The sequence below is a fragment of the Somniosus microcephalus genome, unplaced genomic scaffold (assembly GCF_052327205.1).
Source record: "Somniosus microcephalus isolate GS21.2 unplaced genomic scaffold, FLI_Smic_1.0 unresolved_chr3, whole genome shotgun sequence".
In the NCBI taxonomy this organism is placed as follows: domain Eukaryota; kingdom Metazoa; phylum Chordata; class Chondrichthyes; order Squaliformes; family Somniosidae; genus Somniosus; species Somniosus microcephalus.
Window position 1 is genome coordinate 70,781,115 of NW_028225181.1, and position 27,794 is coordinate 70,808,908.

The 27,794-nt window shown below is 51.5% G+C and overlaps 2 protein-coding genes across 3 annotated transcripts in view; one reads left to right on the forward strand and one right to left on the reverse strand.

Moving 5' to 3' along the window:
• The window catches only part of LOC147091935 (uncharacterized), a 162,128-nt gene that overhangs the window by 48,886 nt on the left and 85,448 nt on the right, over positions 1-27,794 (forward strand). The gene's annotated exons all lie outside the window — the stretch shown is intronic.
• Positions 1,375-22,604, reverse strand: LOC147091936 (uncharacterized). Of its 2 annotated transcripts, none has more exons than XM_085976943.1 (3): positions 22,415-22,600; positions 21,997-22,161; positions 1,375-2,515 (listed from the first exon to the last, which is right to left on the reverse strand). In XM_085976943.1, exon 3 carries the CDS (start codon positions 2,406-2,408, stop codon positions 1,539-1,541), a length of 870 nt encoding a protein of 289 aa, XP_085833069.1. In that variant the 5' UTR covers positions 2,409-2,515; positions 21,997-22,161; positions 22,415-22,600; the 3' UTR covers positions 1,375-1,538. The 2 variants fall into 2 exon arrangements, 1 of the variants encoding a protein (XP_085833069.1); XR_015075246.1 differs by lacking the exon at positions 1,375-2,515 and adding an exon at positions 13,663-13,925 and having other exon boundaries at positions 22,415-22,604.

Sequence of the window (27,794 nt, forward strand, 5' to 3'; positions counted from 1 at the left end):
TGTAGATCAGTGTGAGGTGGTGTGTTAATGAATGCACTATAGATCAGTGTGAGGTGGTGTGTTGATGAATTTCACTATGGATCAGTGTGAGGCGGTGTGTTAATGAATTTCACTATAGATCAGTGTGAGGTGGTGTGTTAATAAATTTCACTTTTGGTCAGTTTGAGGTGGTGTGTTAATGAATTTCACTTTAGATCAGCGTGAGGTGGTGTGTTAATGAATTTCACTATAGATCAGTGTGAGGTGGTGTGTTAATAAATTTCACTATAGGTCAGTGTGAGGTGGTGTGTTTTGGTGGGAAGAATAAGGAGGCCACTCACTACTTGGACAAGGGGGTGAAATTGGGTTGCTTTGTGCCTCCCACGATATTCAGCAGGAGGTTAGCGGCGTAGGTAGTCAGTAGCTCCCCACGGCACTGCACCGCTGGCAATTACATCATCGCCAAGCGCAGCACCCCGGCTGCAGCCTTGGGTTACGACCCCTGACCTATCACCGGACGATATGTCCAACAGGGTCAGGGGTCGTTTCTGCAGCCGCGGCGATGCCACTTAAAGGGCAGGTGTCGGGCGGCAACTTTTTATTTTGGCTGACTGCCAGCACCTGACCCCTACCCCTTTCTTCTTCGGGGTGTCGGCCACAATCGCACAGCCCGGCGCTCCTCTTGATCCGACACCCCACTCCCCGGTGGTCCTGCAGGGCCCAGGTGTGTGCAGTGCTGCGCCCCTCCCCTTTAATCAGGGAGGGAGGTCTGCTATGGCGTGGTGCTACGTGCTGACGGGCATGGCGCTGTTACACGAAGCGCCGTGAAATTCACTGGTAGCACCTCAAGAGGGAGGGGAGCGCTTCCAGTAGCACCCTGCCTCCTGCCTGTGGCGCAACCACTGAATTTAATGCACAGGGGCGCTAACTTTTTCAGGGCGCTAAAGTTAGCCCCGGTGACGTTAGTGACCCAAAGGGGGCGCCACTGAATTTCCCCCTAAGAGTCTAAATGGGTTGGAGGAGCAGAGGGATCCAGATACACAAATCACTAAAAGTAGCAACACAGGTTAATAAGGCCATTAAAAAAAAGCACTGGGGTACATTCCTAAAGGAGCCTTCTGTTCCGTGCCTAGGAGCTCTGAAACATGGCAGAGAGCGGCTGGGACACGTTTCTCACAAACCTCGAGATTAACGTGCACGGCAACTTTGCTGTCAGTGAAGAGAGACAAGAAAGACCAAAGTGCCGTTTGCCCCTCTCAGTGTGACCCTGAAGGACTGTGTCCAGGCTGGAGTTCTGTTCCCACCGTTAGATCCTCTCCCAGATTGTCCTTTCTGAGCTCCAGCCAGGTGATGCTAAACACTCAGGTGGGAAAGACAAAAATCTACAACAATGTGTTTAAAACAAAGTTGATTTATTTGACATATATCAAGAATATTAAACTCCAGCCCAGTTCCCGGAGTTAGTAATATCAGCAGAAACAACCCCCACCTGTCAGAATGAACATGGTTCAGTCCTGGATGTGATTAACAGCAGCAACAACAGAATCCAAACCCTGCAGTCACTTGTGAACTCGCTGGTGTCTCAGCAGGTGGGATGACTGAGTGAATCCCTTCCCACACTCAGGGCAGGTGAACAGCCTCTCCCCAGTGTGAGTGCGCTGGTGTACAGTGAGGTCAGATGACTGCCTAAACCCAGTTCCGCAGTGAGAGCACCTGAAAGGTCTCTCGTCAGTGTGAACTCGCTGGTGTCTCAGCAGGTGGGATGACTGAGTGAATCCCTCTCCACACTCAGGGCAGGTGAACGGCCTCTCCCCAGTGTGAACTCGCTGGTGTACTGTGAGGTCAGATGACTGCCTAAACCCAGTCCCGCAGTGCGAGCACCTGAACGGTCTCTCCCCAGTGTGAACACGTTGATGGCGTATCAGTTCCCCGGAACCTTTATAGCACTTCCCACAGTCCGAGCATTTAAAAGGTTTCTCATCAGTGTGAACTCGCTGGTGTGTCAGCAGGTGGGATGAATTGGTGAATCCCTTCCCACACTCAGTGCAGGTGAACGGCCTCTCCCCAGTGTGAACTCGCTTGTGTGTCAGCAGGTGGGATGAATTAGTGAATCCCTTCCCACACTCAGGGCAGGTGAACGGCCGTTCCCCAGTGTGAACTCGCTGGTGTGTACGCAGGTGGGATGAATTAGTGAATCCCTTCCCACACTCAGAGCAGGTGAACGGCCTCTCCCCAGTGTGAACTCGCTGGTGTGTCTTAAGGTCAGATGACTGAGTGAATCCCTTCCCACACTCAGAGCAGGTGAACGGCCTCTCCCCGGTGTGAAAGCGCTTGTGTTTCGATAGGCCAGAGGGTTGGCTGAAGCCGCGTCCACACACAGAACACGTATACGGTTTCTCCCCGCTGTGAACAGTGCTTTTTGCTTCCATATTCAAAGGCCGATGATATTCAGTTCCTGATGAATCGAGTGACTGTCAGATCTTGACGTGGTGTGTGGTTTGAGTTTCCCGTCTGCAAATCCTCCCCTTCAAACATCCTGTAAAATGAATTTAAAACAGGGAGCGTGAGAGAGAACCCACTAAAGAGGCAGGTTGTGAAATTGAGCTCAATGAATCTGGTCATTTGTGGGGCCGGCACTAGAAAAAAGTGACTATGAAAGCTGCCGGATTGTCATAAAATCCCACTGGTTCACTAATGTCCCTCAGTGAAGGGAATCTGCCACCTGGTCTGGGCCTCTGGCCTCTATGGGAGGAGAGAGAGAGAGAGAGAGAGAGAGAGGTGGGAGTGGGAGGGGGCGAAGGAGATGGACTTTATACATCTGCAACTCGACCAGAACTTTGACAGAACCTCCAAAACCCGCAACCTCCAGCACCTAGAAGGACAAAGGCAGAAGGTGGATGGGAGCACCATCACCTCCAAGTTCTCCCAGTCACACACCATCCTGACTTGGACATACATCGCCGTTGCTACATCATCACTGGGTGAAAATCCTGGAACTCCTTACACAACAGCATTGTGGGAGTACCTTCACCACACGGACTGCAGCGGTTCAAGAAGGCAGCCCACCATCACCTTCTCAAGGGGAAGATGGGGATTGGCAACATATTCTGGACTTGCGAGCGACGCCTGATGTAATAAAAAGTCTTACACATCAAGGAACTTTAAAGTAAGCTTTAAACAACTTATAATTATACTATGTACAGGAGCGGTCTTCACCGTGCCTCTAGGAGAAGCCCTTTTACTATTCTGAGCAGTTCAGTATTTATACTAGTCCAAACACAGGAAGTGACGTATGCACAGGAAGTGATGTATGCACATAGTTCACAGTTCACAGTTCACAGGAAGTGACGTGCACATAACTTCCTCCGGAAGTTATTTATTATTATTACATTCTTTCCTCCTGCGAGATTAGAAGGCTGTGGTCTTCCTTTTATTCCACAGCCGCCAAACGAGGAAAAGTCGCACCCGTTTGGGTTCCCGTCGTAGAGGGTCATTGGGTGCTTACATGCTGTTGGCCATTGGTCAGAGTCTGTGTGGCCTGGATTACCCTGTGAAGGGTCAGGGAGATCATGGCTTCGTGTACGAGCCCCAATAGGTTCAGAGTCGGTCTGTCTCTGTTCAGAGGGAGGTGCAGAGCTGGTCCGTGGCGGATCAGTACTTTGGTGCGCGGTACTGGGAGGGTCGCAACTTTGAGTGCGGGGTTCTACCGGCACCAAGCTAGTTGGTGTCAGATCAGGATCCTGGAGAGGGGTACCCGGTAGGTTCCAAGAGGCTCCTGGTAAAATACCATCACTCGATGTCCCATTAGGTCCTGGTGGGCAGGGAGCCAGATCCCGTAATGATACGGTAGATTCTCGGCCGTTGGGATATCGTATGTATGCATAGGTGGGGTTGGCATCGGTTAGTTCGACCTCGTCTATGAGAGGGTCATTTTTAGACGTCCGAACGTATCTTCGGAGTAGTACAGGTCCAGGAGTAGTTAGCCATGACGGGAGGGATGTCCCATAAGATGAGCGACGCTGGAATCCAAAGAACCGCTCATGAGGTGTAGTATTTGTGGCTGTAGAAAGAAGGGACCGTATAGAGTGCAATGCATCCGGAAGCACTGCTTCCCATTGCTGGTTTGGTAGGCCCCGAGATCTTAAAGCAAGATGTACGGAATTCCAGATGATACCATTATACCTCTCTACCTGCCCATTTCCGATGGGATGATATGGCGTCGTTTTGCTTGTAGCAATTCCCCGTTCTGAGAGGAAGTCCTTGAGTTCCCTTGACATAAAGGATGCACCCCGATCCGAGTGAATGTAAGCCACCATGCCTCAGAGAGAAAATACTTGCTCAAGGCAGCAGATTACTGTGGACGCCAGCATATTGGAGCAGGGGAAAGCAAACGGAAAACGTGAATATTCATCAATCATGGTGAGCAAATATGTGTTCCGAGTTGAAGAGGGCACTGGGCCCTTAAAATCGATGCTAAGTCGTTGCATCGGTTGGGTTGCGTGTATGAGCATACCATCTGAGGGGCGGAAGAACTGAGGTTTTAATTCTGCACAAAGCCGTCATTCTGAGCACATTTTCTTTACATCTCCAGTAGAAAAAGGGAGATTCCGTGATCGTACGAAATGTAGCATGCGCGTAACGCCAGGATGACACAATCCATTATGGACATCCATGAGAGTAGAGGACGACATAGTGGAGCAGAATGCTCGTGTGAGGGTATCCGGGGCCACATTCTCCTTGCCAGGTCGATAGTGAATGGTGTAACCAAAAGAGGCCAGTTCCATCCTCCAAAGCTGTATTTTATTATTCTTAATTTTGGTTCGTTTTCGATTATCGAGCATGAAGGCGACTGATCGCTGGTCCGTGATTAATGTAAAGTGCTGGCGAGCTAGGAAATGGTTCCACTTCCGTACCGCCTCTATGATGGCTGTGGCTTCCTTCTCAACCGGAGGATAATGTAGCTCTGCATCTTGTAAGGTCCTGGACATAAATGCTACAGGACGACCTTCCTGATTTAGAGTAGCCGAGATCGCCACCTCCGAGGCATCACATTCAACTATGAAATGTGATGGAGTGAAGAGCCGCTTTCTCCAACTGTTTTTTGAGAAGGTTAAAGGCTGCAACAGCCGCTGTTTCCAATGGAAATGATCTAGCATGCAGCAAGGGTTGGATTTTGTCTGAAAAATGAGGAATCCATTTAGCGTAGTATGCAAACAGACCGAGAGCCCGACGTAAAGAAGCCGGATTCTTAGGTGACGGGAGCTCTTGGAGCGGGCGAAGTCTTTCTGGGTCTGGCTTAATGATACCATTGCCTACGCAGTAGCCAAGGATGTTGATGGTCGGTTGAGACTCAACAGATTTAGATTCAAAGTTAAGTTACGGTGATGGAGAGTATCCCGAAATATTTTGGAGGTTGGCGTCGTGTTCCTGTTGATCGTGACCTGCAATAGCAATGTTATCAAGATGGGGAAAAGTGTCCCTTAAGTTTTCCTGCTTAACCAGGCCATCCATTGCCCGTTGGAAGACAGCCACTCCATTAGTAACCCCGAATGGGAGGCGATGAAATTGGTACAGCCGTCCATTAGCCTCAAAGGCCGTGTACTGCTTATCTGAGACCTTCAAGGGTACCTGATGATAGGCACTTTTCAAATCGTAAGTTGAGAACACTTTGTATTCGGCCAGTTTATTAACCATATCATCAATGCGTGGCAATGGGTAGGCATCCAAGTCAGTATATTGACTAATGGTTTGCGAATAATCAATGCATAGTCGTTGTTTGTGAGGTTTTAGAGGGTTCTTGACGATGACGATTTGAGCCCGCCAGGGCGACGAACATGGTTCGATGATATCCTCTGCTAAAAGTCGAGAGATTTCAGCCTCAATAAAAGATTGGTCTTCCTGACTAAAGCGCCACGATTTCATTATTATTGGTTTGCATTGAGGAGGAATACTGGCAAATAATGAGGGTTCATCAAGTGAAGCTGCTGATAATGCACAAAACGGTAATTTAGACAGTATATTAGAAATAGTAAGTCCAGGTTTGGATCCGCCAAACTCAATGGTGAGTTTCTTATGCTGTTTTTGAAAATCCAGCCCTAAGATGAGATCACTACATAAGTCCTTGAGCACCGAAAGTCGGGTGGAGGGATACATGCGACCATTAAGTGTCATATCAATAATACAAAAGCCGGAGATTCTGGTATTAAGTGATGACTGAGCCATCGCAATTGCCTGGTCCGATGGGAAGATATGTAGTTTCAATTTCGCAACAATCTGTTCTCTAATGAAACTATCAGTACTTCCTGAGTCAATTAAGGCATCTAAGGTAGGCCCATTAACTGAAACTTTTGTAGCTGCATGAAACAGGTTCTGTGGGCAAGCAGCTGTAATTGGTGTGGTTGCACAGAGAGTGGCTGAAACTCTAGGTGTGCTTCTTTGGGAGAGAGCTCGAGAGGAAGCTTGATAGTTCCTAGCCGAAGCATCTTGATAGGCCTAATTGGGGCAGTTCGGTAGGCCTTAGCTGGATAGGCCCTCGCAGAGGCTCTTGATTGGCAAACTTTTGCAAAGTGTCCCTTTTTATCTCAATGACTGCAGATCGCATTGCGAGCAGGGCAGAATTTCCTAGGGTGAAAAGAATCTCCACAAAAGAAGCATTCCTTCCTAGATTGCCAAGAGGCTGCTAAAGTGGGGTCATCCTCCTCTTCTTCATCAGAATTATCATCAGGATTAGATTCCTCCATGATAGGGTTCACCTGAGACCACTTGAATCGTCTGGTTGCAGTTACAGCAGCAGATCGAGATCTGGGCAGCTGATAGAGGTCTGCATTTTTCTTTGCCAAATCCAGAGAACAAGCCAGGTCAAAAGCCTTTTGTAGCTCAAGTGTTTTACTTTCTAGCAGACGCTGGCGTATAAATGGAGAGGCAATCCCGCAGATGAAAGCATCACAAATAATTTCTTCGCGGTACAGCTCAGCCGAGGCTGCCTGAAAGTTACAATCTACGCTGAGTCTGCGAAGTTCTTGAAGGAATTCGTTAATCGATTCCCCTGGCCCTTGTCGGGCTGTGGCCAGTAGATGTCTAGCATAGACCTCATTTGCGGTCTTGGCATATAGTTTTTTAAGTGCCCGGATCACCTCATCGTAATTATCCCATTCATCAACATATTCAAACACTGTTGGGGTCACATAGTTGATAAGTATCCTCAGTTTAGTAGAAGCATTCGCTTTACATTCATCAAGAAAATTCTCAAAAGTACGGTACCAATGCTTCCATACCCTGCCAGCTGCTGCTGCGTTTGGGTCCAAGTCCAGATGAGTAGGTTTAAGGATGTTTTCCATGATGGGTGGTTCCCTGGATCCTTAACTCCGAGTTTGTCCGAAGGTCTAGTATTTGTGAGTGTAAATACTAAGTTGTTTAAATTGATGTAATAAAAAGTCTCACACATCAAGGAACTTTAAAGTAAGCTTTAAACAACTTATAATTATACTATGTACAAGAGCGGTCTTCACCATGCCTCTAGGAGAAGCCCTTTTACTATACTGAGCAGTTCAGTATTTATACTAGTCCAAACACAGGAAGTGACGTATGCACAGGAAGTGATGTATGCACAGAGTTCACAGTTCACAGGAAGTGATGTGCACATAACTTCCTCCGGAAGTTATTTATTATTATTACAACGCCCACATCCCAAGAATGAATTAAAACAAATCTGCAGATGTAAACTGGATTAAAAGCCTCTACAGAAATGCTTATTCCTAAAACAATACTCTTTTACATAGTAGGGACAGTGGCTGTTTAACAACCTAATCTCCCCCAGAATCCACCTCCCTTGACAGTCTCACATTGGAAATTGTTGGGTCCTCCTGGGCTCAGAAGTACTGGGGGGTAGGGAGGTGGCAGAGAAATAGGGGGAGGGAGGGGGCAGAGAAAGAGTGGGAGGGAGGGGGCAGAGAAAGAGTGGGAGGGAGGGGGCAGAGAAAGAGGGGGAGAGAGAGGGGGAGGGAGGGGAAAGAGAGAGGGGGAGGGAGGGGGAAGAGAGGCGGTGGGAGGGGGAGGGAGGGGGGAGAGAGAGGGGGAGGGAGGGGGAGAGAGAGAGAGGGGGAGAGAGAGAGGGGGAGGGAGGGGGGAGGGAGAGGGGGAGAGGGGTGGAGAGGGGGAGGGAGGGCGGAGAGAGAGAGGGGGAGGGAGGGGGCAGAGAGAGAGTGGGAGAGAGAGAGGGTGAGGCAGGGGAGAGAGAGAGGGAGGCAGGGGGCAGAGAGAGAGGGGGAGAGGCGAGAGGGGGGGAGGTGAGAGGAGGGGGGAGAGGGAGGGGGAGGGGGCAGAGAGGGAGAGGGGGAGGGAGGGGGCAGAGAGAGAGAGGGGGAGGGAGGGGGCAGACAGAGAGGGGGAGAGAGGGGGAGGGAGGGGGCCGAGAAAGAGGGAGGGGGCAGAGAAAGAGAGGGAGGGGGCAGAGAAAGAGAGGGAGGGGCAGAGAAAGAGGGGGAGGGAGGGGGCAGAGAAAGAAGGGGAGGGAGGGGGCAGAGAAAGAAGGGGAGGGAGGGGGCAGAGAAATAGGGGGAGGGAGGGGGCAGAGAGAGGGGGAGAGAGAGGGGGAGGGAGGAGAAAGAGAGGGGGGAGGGCAGGGGGGAGAGAGAGGGGGAGGGAGGGGGGGAGAGGCGAGAGGGGGGAGAGGTGAGAGGGGAGGGGAGAGGCGAGAGGGGAGGGGAGAGGCGGGAGAGGGAGGGGGGAGGGAGCGAGAGGGAGGGGGAGGGAGCGGGAGAGGGGGGAGGGGGAGGGAGAGGGGGAGGGAGGGGGGAGGGGGAGATGGAAGTGGGGGAGGAGAGAGAGACAGAGGAAAGGAGGGCGAGTAGCCCGCGGCCGCAAATGGAGCCCGATGCGCCATCAATTACTCAAAAGACTAAGGTTGAGCGAGTAACAATCAGGCTTTTATTAACTAAAGAATGAAGGTCTTGTCTCGAGTGGTCGACCCGTCCAGAATACTAAGGGACTGGGAGGTAGTCACTTATATACCTGGAATAGTGGGAGGAGTCAGCCAAGGCATGTCCAGACCTGTACCTAGTGGAATACACATACACATACAGACAGGTATAACAGTGGTTTACCACATTCACCCCTTGTTTAAAAATGAGTCCGGCGGGCTGAAGTGTATTTAAAAGTTCTTGTATTGGAGTCTCTCCGGAGGTCTTGTCTGCCGCTGTGATCGACGTGGCGACGGCAGGGGTGGTGGAGCTTCCGGCGTCGCGTCCCGTGTAGGCTGGGGCCCTGGAGTGTAGTCCTCGTGGGTGACGGTCCAAGGCGAGCCGGCTGCTGGGGTTGCATAGCGGGTCGTGGGGGGGGGGTGGTAATGGGTAGTGGGTTACAGCGGTCCCCGAGGGTGCGAGGTCCCGTATGGAGACTGTGTCCTCCCGCCCTACAGCGGTCCCCGAGGGTGCAAGGTCTCGTATGGAGACTGTGTCCTCCCGCCCGTCCGGGTACGCAATGTAAGCATACTGGGGGTTGGCGTGGAGGAGGTCGACCCTCTCGACCAGGGGGTCCATTTTATTGGCCCTCACGTGTCTTCTCAGTAGTACCGGCCCTGGGGACGTCAGCCATGGCGGTAACGACGTCCCCGATGTGGACTTCCTTGGGAAGACAAACATTTTCTCGTGAGGGGTGGCATTGGTGGCAGTGCAGAGCAGTGACCGAATCAAGTGGAGCGCATCGGGGAGCACCTCCTGCCAGCGGGAGGTCGGAAGGCCCCTAGACTTTAAGGCTAGTAGGGCGGCCTTCCAAACTGTCGCATTCTCTCTTTCCACCTGTCCGTTCCCCCGGGGGTTGTAACTGGTGGTCCTGCTTGTGGCTATACCACTAGCGAGCAGGTACTGGCGGAGTTCGTCACTCATAAACGATGAGCCCCGGTCGCTATGGATATAGCTGGGGAAACCGAACAGGGTGAAGAGGCTGTTCAGAGATTTAATGACCGTGGCACTGGTCATGTCCGAGCAGGGGATAGCAAACGGGAAACGGGAGTACTCATCAATGATGTTGAGGAAGTACACATTGCGGTCGGAGGAGCAGAGAGGCCCTTTAAAATCGACGCTCAGGCGTTCGAAAGGGCGAGTGGCTTTTATCAGGTGGGCTCTGTCTGGTCTATAAAAGTGCGGTTTGCACTCAGCACAGACTTGGCAGTTCCTGGTCATGGTCCTGACCTCCTCGATGGAGTAAGGCAGGTTGCGGGCCTTGATGAAGTGGAAGAACCTGGTGACCCCCGGGTGGCAGAGGTCATTGTGGAGGGCCCTCAGCCTATCGATCTGTGCGCTGGCGCAGGTGCCACGCGATAGGGCATCTGGGGGTTCATTGAGCTTCCCAGGCCGGTACAAGATCTCGCAGTTGTAGGTGGAAAGTTCGATTCTCCACCTCAAGATCTTGTCATTTTTGATTTTGCCCCTCTGCTTGCTGTTGAACATAAAAGCAACTGAACGCTGGTCAGTGAGCAGGGTAAATCGTTTTCGGCCAGGTAGTGCCTCCAATGACGCACAGCCTCCACAATGGCCTGGGCCTCCTTCTCGACCGTGGAGTGTCTGGTCTCCGGGCCCTGGAGGGTTCATGAAAAGAATGCCACAGGTCTCCCCGCCTGATTAAGGGTGGCGGCCAGAGCGAAGTCGGACGCATCGCTTTCCACCTGGAAGGGGATGGATTCATCCACTGCGTGCATGGTGGCTTTGGCAATGTCCTCCTTGATGCGGTGGAAGGCCGAGCGGGCCTCTGCCATCAGGGGAAAAGAGGTGGATTTGATCAGCGGACGGGCTTTGTCTGCATAGTAGGGGACCCACTGAGCGTAGTAGGAAAAAAACCCTAGGCACCTCTTCAGGGCTTTTAGGCAGTGGGAGTTCCATAAGGGGACGCATCCGGTCCGGGTCGGGACTGATGACCCCGTGTTCCACAACACAGCCAAGGATGGCGAGGCGGTCTGTGCGGAATATGCACTTCTCCTTGTTATATGTCAGGTTCAGGAGTTGGGCGGTGCGGAGGAATTTCTCGAGGTTTGCGTCATGGTCCTGCAAGTCCTGGCCGCAGATGGTCACATTGTCTAGGTAAGGGAAAGTGGCCTGCAGCGCGTTTTGATTGACCATCCGGTCCATCTCCCTTTGGAAGACGGAGACCCCGTTGGTAACGCCGAAGGGAACCCTAAGGAAGTGATAGAGGCGGCCGTTTGCCTCAAAAGCAGTATACTGGCAGTCTTCAGGGCGGATGGGGAGCTGGTGGTACGCTGATTTCAGGTCAATGGTCGAAAAGACGCGGTACTGCGCGATCTGGTTGACCATGTCAGCTATGCGGGGGAGTGGGTAGGCGTCCAGCAGGGTGTAGCGGTTTATTGTTTGGCTGTAGTCGATGACCAGGCGTTCTTTCTCGCCGGTCTTAACGACCACAACCTGGAGCTGCCCTCAATAATCCCCTCCTTCAGGAGTCGCTCCACTTCGGTTTTGATGAAATCCCTGTCCCCGGCACTGTATCGCCTGCTCTTTGTGGCGATGGGCTTACAGTCGGGGGTGAAGTTAGCAAACAGTGGGGGGGGTGGGACTCTGAGTGTGGAGAGGTTGCATCTGGTGCGCGGCGGGCAATTTGGAGGCTGCTGGCTGCGGACTGTGAGTGGGGGGAGGGGGCCACCGTACGCCATCGTAACGCTTTTGAGATGGCACTGGAAATCCAACCCCAGTAGGATGGCAGCGCAGAGGTCGGGCAGGACCAGGAGTTTAAAATTATTGAACACAGTCCCGTCTACTACTAGTGTCACCACGCAGTAGCCGCCAATGTCCGCTGACTGGGACTCGGAGGCCATAGAAATCCGCTGGTGCGCAGGCAGGACTGGGAGAGAGCAACGCCGCACCGTGTCGGGGTGGATGAAGCTCTCTGTGCTCCCGGAGTCAAAAAGGCAGTTTATTGCATAGCCGTTTACCTTAACATCCATTTTGGACCGAGCTAGTTGGTGCGGTCTCGTTTGGTCCAGCGTAACAGAGGCCAGCGTAGGGGTCGGTGTGTCGCTGTGGGTATCAGATGGGGGGGGGTTGGCGGTCTGCTGCGTCCCGGTTGGTGTCCAAGATGGCGGCGTCCATGATTCCCATGTGGCTGGAGTCGTCCAAGATGGCTGCTGCTGCGGTGGTTCGCACATGGCTGGGGAGGCCCAAGATGGCGGCCCACACGGCCCACACGTGGCGCTGTTGGGGGCCCGAGATGGTGGCTCGCCCGGCCCACACGCGGCGCTGCTGGCGTTCGGGGTGGCTTTGGCCTTGCAGACGCTGGCGTAGTGTCCCTTTTTCCCGCAGCCCGAGCAGGTCGCATTCTTCGCCGGGCAGGGCGCTCTGGGGTGTTTGACCTGGCCACAGAAGTAGCATTTCTGGCCTTGGGATACTGCTGTCTGGCTTTGGGACACTGCTGCGGTAGTTGGGCCGTTGTTGGGCTGTGGCTGGGGTGGCACGGTGCTATGGGGCTGTCCTACCGTGTCCCAGGTTGTCGTTCCCCGCGGCGTCCATGGTGCAGAGGAGTAGGCATCCATGCCCCGGTAGGCTGCGTCCAGCATTAGTGCGATTTCGGAGGCTTTGTTGAGGTTGAGGTCGCTCTGCTCCAGCAGACGCTGTCGGGTGTAGTTGGACCTGTGGCCCGCTACGAAGGCATCCCGGATCAGTTCCTCCGTGTACTTAGCAGGCGTTACCGCCTTACACCCACAGGCCCGGCCAAGCACGGACAGTGCTTGGAGGTATTCCTCAGTCGATTCCCCAGGTTGTTGCTTGCGACTCCCCAGGAGGTGCCTGGCGTACACTTCGTTCACAGGGCACGCGTACTGGGTCTTGAGGAGCTGGAGGGCATCTGTGTACGAGGTCGCGTCCTGGATGACTGAGTGCACTCAGTGGTTCACCTTGGAGATCAGGACAGACAGTTTGTCCGCATCCGTTGTGACCGCAGTGGAGGCAGTCAGGAATGTCTCGAAGCACATGAGCCAGTGAGCAAACTTGGTGGAAGCGTCCGCTTCCCGACTGTCCAGGTCCAGGCATGCTGGTGTGAGGATCTTCTCCATTATAAAAATTTAGTTAATAAAATTGATGCGCCATCAATTACTCAAAAGACTGAGGTTGAGCGAGTAACAATCAGGCTTTTATTAACTAAAGAATGAAGGTCTTGTCTCGAGTGGTCGACCCGTCCAGAATACTAAGGGACTGGGAGGTAGTCACTTATATACCTGGAATAGTGGGAGGAGTCAGCCGAGGCATGTCCAGACCTGTACCTAGTGGAATACACATACAGACAGGTATAACAGTGGTTTACCACAGAGCCAAGCCCCGGGAACGGGCGTGAGCCAGCTGGAGGCTGTGAGAGACGGCCGGGCCCAGTTGCCGGGGTAACCCTTCCCCCCCTTCCGAGCCCCACCCTCCCGAGCCCATTTCAAGACCGCCGATTGCGGCTGGAGCCAAGCCCCGGGAACGGGTGCGAACCGGCTTGAGGCTGAGGGGGCCCGGCCCGGTTGCCGGGGTAACCCTTCCCCCCCTTCCCGAGCCCCACCCGAGCCGGCTTCAAGGCCGCCGATTGCGGCTGGAGCCAAGCCCCGGGAACGGGCGTGAGCCGGCTTGAGGCTGTGAGGGCCCGGCCCGGTTGCTGGGGTAACCCTTCCCCCCCTCCCGAGCCCCTCCCCCCCCCCCGAGCCGGCTTCAAAACTGCCGAGCAGGGAAGAGAGAGAGAGATGCCGCATCTCACCTGCTGGCTTCCTGCGCTCTGTGCCTCGGGCTTGTGTGTGTCGCCTGCTGCGCGTGCACCCTGTGCCTGTCCCGTGACCCTCGCAGCCGACGCCGTTGCCCCGGGTAACGTGACGAGGGAGACTGGGGGGGAGGGGTGAGGGGGGGAGGAGCTTGCCACAAGCCGTGGGACAATTACCTAGCTCGGGCGTGGCTGGGCAGGAGAGGCCCAGGCTTCGAGGCCTACAAAAACGGGTAAAGGTAGGAAAAAGAATCAGGTTAGAGAAAATATTTGCAAATGAATTATCTTTTTTTTAAAACTATTTAATAAAAGCAATTTTTTTTTGCTGGAAATGTACATTTGAAAATAAAGACGCAGAAAGCGGGAAAAAGAAATGAAGAGTTTGGAATCAAGATGGCGGCCACTCACCTGAACTCAGAATGATTAGTCCCGCCCACACACACACCGATTGGTCAACCGTCAGGTCACTGAACTGTAGGATTTGTCAATGGTCACATCACTCGACTCTAGGATGGCCCGCCCGCACACGCAATGAACCCACCCCCGTGACGCAGCGATTGGTCGACCGTCGGGTCGCTCGACTGTACGATTGGTCAACCTTCACGTCACTCGATGCTAATGAGCGGATAATGAGCGGAATTTTGAATGTTTTTTGGATACCGTCGGCACAATTTTTGTCCGACCAAAATGTAAATACACCCATGAGAGGCCCCTAATGATGAGCTTTCTTTTGATATAACATATGTGTAGGTACGCTCTATAACTTTTGATTGTATAGCCGGACAGGCAGAAAGAGAGACAGAGAGACAGAGACAGAGACATACTGTTTTATATATATAGATATTAATGACTTGGACTTGGGTGTACAGGGCACAGTTTCAAAATATGCAGATGACACAAAACTTGGAAGTATAGTGAACAGTGAGGAGGATAGTGATAGACTTCAAGAGGACATAGACATGCTGGTGGAATGGGAGATGAAAATTAACGCAGAAAAGTGCAAATTGATATATTTTGGTAGGAAGAATGAGGAGAGGCAATATAAACTAAAGGGTATAAGTCTAAAGTGTGTGCATGAACAGAGAGACCTGGGGGTATGTGTGCACAAATCATTGAAGGTGGCAGGGCAGGTTGAGAAAGTGGTTAAAAAAGCATACGGGATCCTGGGCTTAATAAATAGAGGCATAGAGTCCAAAAGCAAGGAGGTTATGATGAACCTTTATAAAACACTGGTTCGGCCTCAACTGGAGTATTGTGTCCAATTCTGGGCACCGCACTTTATGAAGGATGTGAAGGCCTCAGAGAGGGTGTCGAAAAGATTTACAAGAATGGTTCCAGGGATGAGGGACTTCAGTTACGTGGATAGACTGGAGAAGCTGAGGTTGTTCTCCTTAGAGCAGAGAAGGTTGGGAGGAGATTTGATAGAGGTGTTCAAAATCATGAGGGGTCTGGACATAGCAGATAGAGAGAAGCTGTTCCAATTGGCGGAAGGGTCGGGTACCAGAGGACACAGATTTAAGGTGATTGGCAGAAGAACCAAAGGCAACATGAGGAAAAACTTTTTTACTCAGCGAGTGGTTAGGATCTGGAATGCACTGCCTGAGAGGGTGGTGGAGGCAGATTCAATCGCGGCTTTCAATTGGGAATTGGATAAGTATCTGAAGTAAAGAAATTTGCAGGGTTACGGGGAAAGGGCGGGGAGTGGGACTAGCTGAAGTGGTCTTGCAGAGAGCCAGCACGGGCTCGACGGGCCGAATGGCCTCCTTCTGTGCTGTAACCATTCTATGATTCTATAAAATATTAGAAAGTTTGTTCCACAGAAGCACGAGGTTTATCTGCTTTTATTGATGAATTTAAAAAGTCTCTATTAAAACCTGAGCCACTGTGTTCTGAGCCAAAGAGCCTTGTGTCCAATGAGCGGAATAAAGGCCCACAGCCTCCCCTGGCCCCGGGCCCTGAACAAGGGACTGGAGAAACTCGCTGTCCTGCGGATCAGACAATCAGCCGGCGCTAGTCCCGCCCCTCGGGTTCCCCGATTGGTTGGAGGACCCGCCGCCAGCTCGCTCCCTATTGCAAGGGGACATAGACAAGCTAAGTAAGTGGGCAGAGATTTGGCAGATGGAATACAATACTGGAAAGTGTGAGGCAGGAAAAATCGTAGAGCAAGTTATTATCTTAATGGCAAGAAACTGGAAAGTACTGAAGTACAAAGGGATCTGGGGGTCCTGGTGCACGAAACTCAAAAGGTTAGTATGCAGGTGCAGCAAGTGATCAAGAAGGCCAATGGAATGTTGGCTTTCATTGCTAGGGGGATAGAATATAAAAATAGGGAGGTATTGCTTCAGTTGTACAAGGTATTGGTGAGACCGCACCTGGAATACTGCGTACAGTTTTGGTGTCCATACTTAAGAAAGGACATACTTGCTCTCGAGTCAGTACAAAGAAGGTTCACTCGGTTAATCCCGGGGATGAGGGGATGGACATATGAGGAGAGGTTGAGTAGATTGGGACTCTACTCATTGGAGTTCAGAAGAATGAGAGGCGATCTTATTGAAACATATAAGATTGTGAAGGGGTTGGATCGGGTGGATGCGGGGAGGATGTTCCCGATGATGGGTGAAACTAGAACTAGGGGGCATAGTCTTAGAATAAGGGGCTGCTCTTTCAAAACTGAGATGAGGAGGAACTACTTCACTCAGAGGGTGGTAGGTCCATGGAATATGCTGCCCCAAAAAGCTGTAGAAGCTACATCATTACATAAATTTAAAACAGAAATAGACAGTTTCCTAGAAGTAAAGGGAATTAAGGGTTACGGGGAGCAGGCAGGAATTTGGACATGAGTCTAGGTCCGGATCGGTCATGTCCCTGTGGGTAGCGGAGCGGGCCCAGGGGCCGTGTAGCCTGATCCTGCTCCTATTTCGTGTGTCTATTTCTGTTAGATTCAGGAGATGGTTCTGTGATAGTGGATTGGCGGTTAGGATCAGATCAGCCATGATCTTATTGAATGGCGGAGCAGGCTCGAGGGGCCGATTGGCCTACTCCTGCTCCTATTTCTTATGGTTGGAAGCTCCCGTCAATCAAGACCTGGGCCCGGGTCACGTGTCCCCGAGGAGATCACGTGCTCCGTCCAACTGCCGCCGCTCGGTCCGGGGCCTCGCAGACTCTCAGGTTTTTCTATTTCTCTTTATTCTCTCCCGATCCACTCCTCACCCCCACCCCGCACGATTCTCCACCCAATCAGAGCGGATAAAACTCACTTTGCGTCACCGATCGCGACTCTGGAACCGACAGCAAGGCCTTTCCCCGGAATGCCCCGCGCCGACTCCGTCCGGCAGGATCCGAGTGCGCAGGTGCAGCTCCGAGTGGGGGAGGGGGTTGGTGTCCTCTGGGCATGCGCGGTTATTACCCTTGGTGACCGGGAGGGGTCGCTGTGCCGGACTCGGCCCAAACCACCGCTCCGTGTGCGCATGCGCGGACTCTCAGCTCTCAATCAACCATCAGCCAGAAGAGGTCGCTGGTGAGACCAGTGAAGAAAGACTTGCATTTCTATAGCGCCTTTCACCACCACCGGACGTCCCAAAGGGCTTTACAGCCAATGAAGTACCTTTGCAGTGTAGCCACTGTTGTCATGTAGGAAATGCGGCAGTCAAATAGCGCACAGCAAGCTCCCACAAACAGCAATGTGATAATGACCAGATAATCTATCTTTTTGTTAACTCTGTTTCTCTCTCTACGGATGTTGCCTGGCCTGCTGAGTGTTTCCAGCATTTCCTGTTGTTATTTCAGATTTCCAGCATCCACAGTATTTTGCTATTATCCTTTTGTTACATTCATTGAGGGATAAACATTGGCTAGGACACCAGGGATATTTCCCCTGCTCTTTCCCACATTACAACAGTGACTACACCTCAAAAGTACTTCATTGGCTGTAAAGCACTTCAAGACGTCTGCTGGTCATGAAAGCACTGTATAAATGCAAGTCTTTCTTTCTCAAAATAGTGTCATGGGATCTTTTACATCCACCTGAGAGAGCAGACAGGGCCTCAGTTTAATGTCTCATCCGAAAGACGCATAGAAAGGGGCCCTTCGGCCCATCGTGTCCGCGCCGGCCATCAAGCCCTGTCTATTCTAATCCCATTTTCCAGCACTTGGTCCGTAGCCTTGTATGCTATGGTGTTTCAAGTGCTCATCTAAATGCTTCTTGAATGTTGTGAGGATTTAATGCCTCTACCACCCTTTCAGGCAGTGAGTTCCAGATTCCAACCACCCTCTGGGTGAAAAAGCTTTTCCTCAAATCCCCTCTAAACCTCCTGTCCCTTACCTTGAAACTATGCCCCCTGGTTATTGACCCCTCTACTAAGGGGAAAAGTTCCTTTCTATCTACCCTATTGTGGCAAAGCCACCAACGGGCTCCTGTACAAATGTATAACTGTCTTTAACAGAGTGCTATAGCACCTATGTTGTTGCCTACATGTAAATAGCTTGTCTGGAGAAGTCCCAGAATCAACGCGATGATGTCATCACGTTGGTCATGTGATGCCCCGAACGGCAGGAAACCTGATGACGTCATCACATTGGTCACGTGATGCCCCGAACGGCGGGAAACCTGATGACGTCAGAGAGGGGGAGGTTCCCTCTTCAGACCTCGTGAAACCAGCAAGTAAAAAGACCTGTTTACTGTTGCTCCTGCATGCCTTTGTTTTGTTCTCAAGTTTTAATTAAACTTAGTTTATTTATCGAACTGACTCGACCTCAGTGCTTTAGTAGGGGATCGGTCGATTCCTACACTATCTATGCCCCTCATAATTTTGTACGCCTCAATCAGGTCCCCCCTCAGCCTTCTCTGCTCTAAGGAAATCAACCCCAGCCTGTCCAGTCTCTCTTCATAGCTGAAGCGCTCCAGCCCAGGTAACACCCTGGTGAATCTCCTCTGCACCCTCTCCAATGCAATCACATCCTTCCTGTGGCAACCAGAACTGCACACAGTATTCCAGCTGAGGCCTAACTAGCATTTTGTACAGCTCCATCATAACCTCCCTGCTCTTATATTCTATGCCTCGGCTAATGAAGGCAAGTATCCCATATAACTTCTTAACCACCTTATCTAGCTGTCCTGCTGCCCTCAGGAATCTATGTACATGCACACCAAGGTCCCTCTGATCCTCTGTCCTTCCTAGGGTTCTACCATTCATTGTGTATTCCCTTGTTAGTCCTCACAAAATGCATCACCTCACACTTTTCAGGGTTAAATTCCATTTGCCACTGTGCTGCCCATCTAACCAACCCGTCTATATTCTCCTGTAGCCTGAGGCTTCCCTCCTCGCTACTTACCACTCCACCAATTTTCATGTCATCTGCGAACTTACTGATCATACCTCCTACATTCATATCTAAATCATTAATGTACACTACAAACAGCAAAGGACCCAGACCCTGTGGTACACCACTGGACACAGGCTTCCAGTCACAAAAACAACCTTCGACCAACACCCTCTGCCTCCTGCCACTAAGCCAATTTTGGATCCAATGTGCCAAATTGCCCTGGATTCCATGGGCTCTTACCTTCTTGACCAGTCTCCCAGGTGGGACTTTGTCAAAAGCCTTACTGAAGTCCATGTAGACTACATCAACTGGACTGCCCTCATCCACACACCTAGTCACCCCCATCGAAAAATTCAATCAAATTGGTTAGACATGACCTCCCCCTGACAAAGCTATGCTGACTATCCTTGATTAATCCTTGCCTCTCCAAGTGGAGACTAATTCTGTCCCTCAGAATTTTTTCCAATAATTTCCCTACCACTGATGTTCGTCTCACTGGCCTGTAATTCCCTGGTTTATCCCTACTACTACCCTTCTTGAATAATGGTACTACGTTAGCTGTTCTCCAGTCCTCTGGCACCTCCCCTGTGGCCAGAGAGGTTCTGAAAATTTGTGTCAGAGCCACTGCAATCTCCTCCCTTGCCTCACACAGCAGGCTGGGATACATCTCGTCTGGGCCACATCTCGTCTGGGCCTGGGAGTTTATCCACTTTTAAGCCCACTAAAACCACTAGTACCTCCTCCCTCTCAATACTAATTTGTTCAAGTATATCACAATCCCCCTGCCTGATTTCTATGCCTGCATCGTCCTTCTCCATAGTGAACACAGATGCAAAATATTAATTTAAAACCTCACCTACATCTTCTGGCTCTACACACAGAATGCCACTTTGGTCCCTAATGGGCCCTACTCTTTCCCTGGTTATCCTCTTGCCCTTAATATACTAATGAAACACCTTGGGATTTTCCTTTATTTTGCCTGCCAGTGTTTTTTCATGACCCCTCTTCGTTCTCCTAATTTCTTTTTTAAGTACCCCCCTGCACTTTCTATGCTCCTCTAGGGCTTCCACTGTTTTTAGTCCTTTGTATCTGCCAAAAGCCTCCCTTTTTTTCCTAAACCATTCTTGTATGTCCCTCGACATCCAGGGTTCCCTGGGCTTGTTGGTCCCACCCTTGACCTTTACAGGAACATGTTGGCGTTGTACTCTCTCTATTTCCTTTCTGAAAGACTCTCACTGCTCTGATGTGGATTTTCCTACAAGTAGCTGATCCCAGTCCACTTTGGCCAGATCCTGCCTTATATTAAAATCAGCCTTCCCCCAATTTAGAACCTTTATTTCCGGTCCATCTTTGTCCTTTTCCATAACTACTTTAAATCTCATCGAATTATGGTCACTGTCACCAAAATGCTCTCCTACTAACCCTTCTACCACTTGCCCTGCTACATTCCCTCGAATTAGGTCCAGAACCGCCCCCTCTCTTGTAGGACTTTCTACATGTTGGCTGAAAAAGCTCTCCTGGATGCACTTTAAGAATTCCACACCCTCTAAGCCTTTCACACTCTGACTATCCCAGTTTATATTGGGGAAGTTGAAATCCCCAACAATTATTACCCTATTATTTCTACACTTCTGAGATTTGCCTACATATCTGTTCCTCTATCTCCCCATTACTGTTTGGGGGCCTATAGTACACTCCCAGTAAAGTGCTTTCCCCATTTTTATCTTTAAGTTCTACCCATATGGCCTCATTAGAGGAACCTGCTAAGGAATCATCTCTCCTTACAGCAGAAATTGACTCCTTGATTAATATTACTAACCTGATTTTTGGTCAACTCTTGAGTATTCACATTTAATAAATCTCCGGGACAAGGAGTCACTTCACTTGTACTGATTCCTGGGGCCTGATCACCTTCTCCAGGAGCAGGGCCTTGACCCTGACTTTGCTCACTTGTACTGGTTCTTGGGGCCTGATCACCTTCGCCAGGAGCAGGGCCTTGATTCTGGGGGTGTTTTATTGCACCGCTTGGTTTACTTGAGAAGGGCCCCATCAGGGCGAGTGCGGGAGGGTCAGGGGGCGAGTGCGGGAGGGTTACGGGGCGAGTGCGGGAGGGTCACGGGGCGAGTGCGGGAGGGTCCATCTCCAGGACCATTGTGTATATGAGTCAATGGGACTCTCACTGACCTTTCTCCCCAGTCCATCTCCAGGACCGGTGTGTATCTGAGTCAATGGGACTCTCTCTGACCTTTCTCCCCAGTCCATCTCCAGGACCAGTGTGTATCTGAGTCAATGGGATTCTCTCTGACCTTTCTCCCCAATCCATCACCAGGACCAGTGTGTATCTGAGTCAATGGGACTCTGACCTTTCTCCCCAGTCCATCTCCAGGACCAGTGTGTATCTGTGTCAATGGGACCCTCTCTGACCTTTCTCCCCAGTCCATCTCCAGGACCAGTGTGTATCTGAGTCAATGGGACTCTCTGACTTTCTCCCCAGTCCATCTCCAGGACCGGTGTGTATCTGAGTCAATGGGCCTCTCTGTGACCTTTCTCCACAGTCCATCTCCAGGACCAGTGTGTATCTGAGTCAATGGGACCCTCTCTGACCTTTCTCCCCAGTCCATCTCCAGGACCAGTGTGTATCTGAGTCAATGGGACTCTCTCTGACATTTCTCCCCAGTCCATCACCAGGACCAGTGTGTATCTGAGTCAATGGGACTCTCGCTCACCTTTCTCCCCAGTCCATCTCCAGGACCAATGTTTATCTGAGTCAATGGGACTCTCTCTGACCTTTCTCCCCAGTCTATCTCCAGGACCACTGTGTATCTGAGTCAATGGGACTCTCTCTGACCTTTCTCCCCAGTCCATCTCCAGGACCAGTGTGTATCTGAGTCAATGGGACTTTCTCTGACCTTTCTCCCCGTTCTATCTCCAGGACCAGTGTGTATCTGAGTCAATGGGACTCTCTCTTACCTTTTTCCCCAGTTGATCTCTGGAAGCTCTTTGAATCGGAAGGGTTCTCTCCGGTTGGTACTCACAATCCTGTGCTGGTTCACCTGCTGTTGTTCCTCAGTATACAATCCCTGTTTACTTCGAGCTGAGCACCTTCCTCAATCACACCATCATTCACCGGGAGATCTAATTGTGGCAGAGCAGAAAATAAGAACAATATTGAAAGCGTGAAATAATGTAGACTTTTAATCTGCTTATTAACAATTCAATTTCAAGGCCGAGTATTTGTTTGATTTTGTCCCTTTCCTCAGATCCCCAGTTCGAGGGCTGTGTGCTTAGTTTGGAGATTTTCCTCACTGTAAATTTCCGGCCTCCTGAGACTCCCCCATTTTCACTGCTCTGGGCGGAAATGCGCCATTTTCTGTGCGGAGTTACTAACCGGAGCAGCGAACCTGTGACCCTCCCTCGCTGTGTTCTAAACTCGGGGCTGAGCAGCCACTGTTGGGCCGGGTGCTGAATGGAGCCGAGTTCCCTTAGGCACAGAGCGGGCCCTGTAACCCGGGCAACCAGCCTGTTTCTGACCCTCACTCACCGATTAACCCGCGCCGCCCGGCACTGCGCTTGCGCGGTACTAGGGCGCGGTACTGCGCCTGCGCGGCACGGCAGCGGAGCGGCACTGCGCCTGCGCGGGAGTGAGAAAGGGAGCAGCACTGCGGCTGCGCGGGAGGGAAAAAGGGAGCGGCACTGCGCCTGCGCGGGAGAGCGATGTCGCAGGAACGCATCACTATCGCTCCCAGTGGTGGGGGAACTATATCGGAACATATTAATATTAACTGGGAGCGATACTGATGCGTTCCTGCGACATCGCTCTTCCGCGCAGGCGCAGTGCCGCTTCCTTTCTCTATCCCGCGCAGGCGCCGTGCCGCACCCCTGCCCTGCCGCGCAGGCGCAGTGCCGCTCCCTTACTCTCTCCCGCGCAGGCGCAGTGCCGCTCTCTTTGTCTCCCGCGCAGGCGCAGTGGCGCTCCCTTTGTCTCCCTCTCCCGCGCAGGCGTAATGCCGCTCCTTGCACTCCCGCGCAGGCGCCGTGTCGCTCCCTTTTCTCTCCCGCGCAGGCGCAGTGCTGCTCCCTTTCTCTCACGCGCAGGCGCAGTGCCGCTCCGCTGCCGTCCCGGGCGGCGCGGGTTGATCGGAGTGAGGGTCAGAAACAGGCTGGTTGCCCGGGTTACAGGGCCCGCTCTGTGACTAAGGGAACTCGGCTCCATTCAGCACCCGGCCCACCAGCGGCTGTTCAGCCCCGAGTTTAGATCACAGCGAGCGAGGGTCACAGGGTCAACGCTCCGGTGAGTAACTTCGCACAGAAAATGGCGCATTTCCGCCCAGAGCAGTGAAAATGGGGGAGTCTCAGGCGGCCGGAAATTTACAGTGAGGAAATTCTCCAAACTAAGCACACAGCCCTCGAACTGGGGATCTGAGGAAAGGGACAAAATCAAACAAATACTCGGCCTTGAAATTGAATTATTAGTAAGCAGATTAAAAGTCTACATTACATTATTTCAGGCTCTCAATATTGTTCTTATTTTCTGCTTTGCCACAATTAGATCTCCTGGTGAATGATGGTGTGATTGAGGAAGGTGCTGAGGAACGACAGCAGGTGAACCAGCACAGGATTGTGAGCACCAACTGGAGAGAACCCTTCCAATTCAAAGAGCTTCCAGAGATCGATTGGGGAGCAAGTTCAGAGAGAGTCCCATTGACTCAGATACACACTGGTCCTGGAGATGGACTGGGGAGAAAGGTCAGTGAGAGTCCCATTGGCTCAGATACACACAGCGTCGGCGGGAAACCTGAGCGGCAGAGCGGGGTAAAGAAGTCCCCAGAGACCAGGTAAGGCCTCACAGCGTCGGCGGGAAACCTGAGCGGCAGAGCGGGGTATAAAAGTCCCAGAGACCAGGTAAGGCCTCACAGCGTCGGCGGGAATCCTGAGCGGCAGAGCGGGGTATAAAAGTCCCCAGAGACCAGGTAAGGCCTCACAGCGTCGGCGGGAATCCTGAGCGGCAGAGCGGGGTATAAAAGTCCCCAGAGACCAGGTAAGGCCTCACAGTGTCGGCGGGAAACCTGAGCGGCAGAGCGGGGCTATAAAAGTCCCCAGAGACCAGGTAAGGCCTCACAGCGTCGGCGGGAATTCAGCGGCAGAGCGGGGTATAAAAGTCCCCAGAGACCAGGTAAGGCCTCACAGCGTCGGCGGGAAACCTGAGCGGCAGAGCGGGGCTATAAAAGTCCCCAGAGACCAGGTAAGGCCTCACAGCGTCGGTGGGAATCCTGAGCGGCAGAGCGGGGTATAAAAGTCCCAGAGACCAGGTAAGGCCTCACAGCGTCGGCGGGAAACCTGAGCGGCAGAGCGGGGTATAAAAGTCCCAGAGACCAGGTAAGGCCTCACAGCGTCGGCGGGAAACCTGAGCGGCAGAGCGGGGTATAAAAGTCCCCAGAGACCAGGTAAGGCCTCACAGCGTCGGCGGGAATCCTGAGCGGCAGAGCGGGGTATAAAAGTCCCCAGAGACCAGGTAAGGCCTCACAGCGTCGGCGGGAATCCTGAGCGGCAGAGCGGGGTATAAAAGTCCCAGAGACCAGGTAAGGTTTACCAGTCTCCAGTCTGGAAGGAGAGAGGTAAAAAGTAATCCAAGTGTGACGTCACCAGAAAGCGGGTAAGTGATTGGTTGGTAAGTATTTCTCCCTTTTAAGCTTAAATCTCTTTGGTTTATAGTTTCTAAGGTGTGATATTCACCATCTAGAATCGGGGCAGAGGATATTTAAGAATAATATTAATAAATTTAATTAATTACATAGAATGGGAGATCAGGCGATGTGTTGCTGCTGCAATATGTGGGAGCTGGTGAACACCATTGATGCTCACGGTGATCACATTTGCAGCAAGTGTTGGCTGCTCGAGGAATTCTGGCTCCGTGTTGAAGAGCTGGAGTCCGAGCTTCAAATACTGAGACACATCAGGGAGGGGGAGAGTTACCTGGACTCTGTGTATCACGAGGTAGTCACACCAATTAGATTAATTAATGCAGATGTTGTCCGTGGCCAGGGTCAGGATGGTGTGACTAGAAGTGAGGCAGGTACGGGGATCCAGGAGCTAGTGTTGGAGGAGCCGCAGCCCCTGCACTTGTCCAACAGGTTCAAGGCTCTTACTGCCTGTGGGGACAGGAGCAGGGACTGCAGGGAGGATAAGCAACCTGGCCACAGCACCGTGGAGCAGGGGGCCATTCAAGTGGGGGGAGTTAAAAGAAATGTTGTAGTGGTAGGGGATAGTATCGTTAGGGGGATAGATAGAGTTCTTTGCAGCCGAGAGCGAGAGTCCCGAAGGCTGTGTTGCCTACCCGGTGCCAGGGTTAAGGACATCTCCTCTGGGCTGGAGAGAAACTTGGAGTGGGAGGGGGAGGATCCAGTTGTCGTGGTCCATGTTGGTACCAACGACATAGATAGGACAAGGAAGGAGGTTCTGCTGAGGGAGTTTGAGCAGCTAGGGGCCAAATTAAAAAGCAGAACCACAAGGTTACCTGAGCCACGAGCGAATTTGGCTAGGACAAATAAAATTAGAGAGTTAAATGCGTGGCTCAAAGACTGGTGTGGGAGAAATGGGTTTTGCTTCCTGGGACACTGGCACCAGTACTGGGGCAGGAGGGAGCTGTTCCGTCGAAACGGGCTTCACTTGGCCAGTGCTGGGACTAGAGTCCTGGCGGATCATATAACTAGGGCTGTAGAGAGGGCTTTAAACTAACTAGTGGGGGGGAGGTTCCTAGAGGGCAAATAATAAAAATGACAACAGAGAAGGTCATAGACTTAGGTAGCAGTGGGGAAATTAAAAACCAGAGCGTGTCAGGAAGGGGCAGAAGGTATGGAGTAAAAGGTAAAGTAATAAAAAGGGCAAAAGCAGGAACTAAGTGTCACAAAACATCTTTGAAATTTCTCTATCTGAATGCACGTAGCATTCGTAACAAAATAGACGAGTTACCATTATTCAAGAAGGGTAGTAGGGAAAAACCGGGGAACTACAGGCCAGTGAGCCTAACATCAGTGGTAGGAAAATTATTGGAAAAAATCCTGAGGGACAAAATTTGTCTCCACTTGGAGAGGCAAGGATTAATCAGGGATAGTCAACATGGCTTTGTCAAGGGAAGATCATGTCTGACTAATTTGATTGAATTTTTTGAGGGGGTGACTAGGTGTGTGGATGAGGGTAACGCAGTGGATGTGGTATACATGGATTTCAGTAAGGCCTTCGATAAAGTCCCGCACAGGAGACTGGTCAAGAAGGTAAGAGCCCATGGAATCCAGGGTGCCTTGGCACATTGGATACAAAACTGGCTTAGTGGCAGAAGGCAGAGGGTGATGGTCGAAGGTTGTTTTTGTGACTGGAAGCCTGTGGCCAGTGGGGTACCACAGGGATCGGTGCTGGGTCCCTTGCTGTTTGTGGTCTACATTAATGACTTGGATATGAATGTAAAGGGTATGATCAGTAAGTTCGCGGATGATACAAAAATTGGTAGGGTGGTAAATAGCGAGGAGGGTAGCCTCAGTCTGCAGGACGATATAGATGGGTTGGTCAGATGGGCGGAACAGTGGCAAATGGAATTTAACCCGGAAAAGTGCGAGGTGATGCACTTTGGGGGGACTAACAAGGCAAAGGAATACACAATGAATGGAAAGACCCTAGGCAAGACGGAGGGTCAGAGGGATCTGGGTGTGCAAGTACACAGATCCCTGAAGGCGGCGGAACAGGTGGATAAGGTGGTAAAAAAGGCATATGGGATACTTGCCTTCATTAGCCGAGGCATTGAATATAAGAGCAAGGAGGTTATGATGGAGCTGCATAAAACACTGGTTAGGCCACAGCTGGAATACTGTGTGCAGTTCTGGTCGCCACACTACAGGAAGGATGTGATCGCGTTAGAGAGGGTGCAGAGGAGGTTCACCAGGATGTTACCAGGGCTGGAGCGCTTCAGCTATGAAGAGAGACTGGGCAGATTGGGTTTGTTTTCCTTGGAGCAGAGGAGGCTGAGGGGGGACATGATTGAGGTGTACAAAATTATGAGGGGCATAGATAGGATGGATGCTGAGGAGCTTTTTCCCTTAGTAGAGGGGTCAATAACTAGGGGGCACAGATTCAAGGTAAAGGGCGGGAGGTTTAGAGGGGATTTGAGAAAGAACTTTTTCACCCAGAGGGTGGCTGGAGTCTGGAACTCACTGCCTGAAAGGGTTGTGGAGGCAGAAACCCTCACAACATTTAAGAAGCATTTGGATGTGCACTTGAAATGCCATAGCATACAAGGCTACGGGCCAAATGCTGGAATATGGGATTAGATTAGACAGGACTTGATGGCCGGCGCGGACACGATGGGCCAAAGGGCCTCTATCCGTGCTGTATTACTCTATGACTCTATGACTTAATGGCACAAATATCTACATATGGGTATGATCTTGTGGCCATTACAGAAACATGGCTGCAGGGTGACAATGCCTGGGAATTAAACATACCAGGTTATTTAACGATCAGGAAGGACAGGCAGGAAGGAAGGGGAGGTGGGGTGGCTATGTCAATAAAGGAAGGAATCACTGTAATACAGAGAAATGATATTGGGTCAAAAGATCTGGATAATGAAACAGTTTGGGTGGAGGTAAGGAATAATAAGGGAAAAAAACACTAGTGGGCGTAGTCTATAGGCCACCGAACAGTGGCAACTCTGTTGGACGGAGTATCAATCAGGAAATAGTTGAGGCTTGTAATAAGGGAACATCTATAATTATGGGGGA

Coding starts and splice junctions, on each gene's coding strand:
- LOC147091936 (XM_085976943.1), bottom strand. CDS start 2,408: ATGGAAGCAAAAAGCACTGTTCACAGCGGGGAGAAACCGTATACGTGT.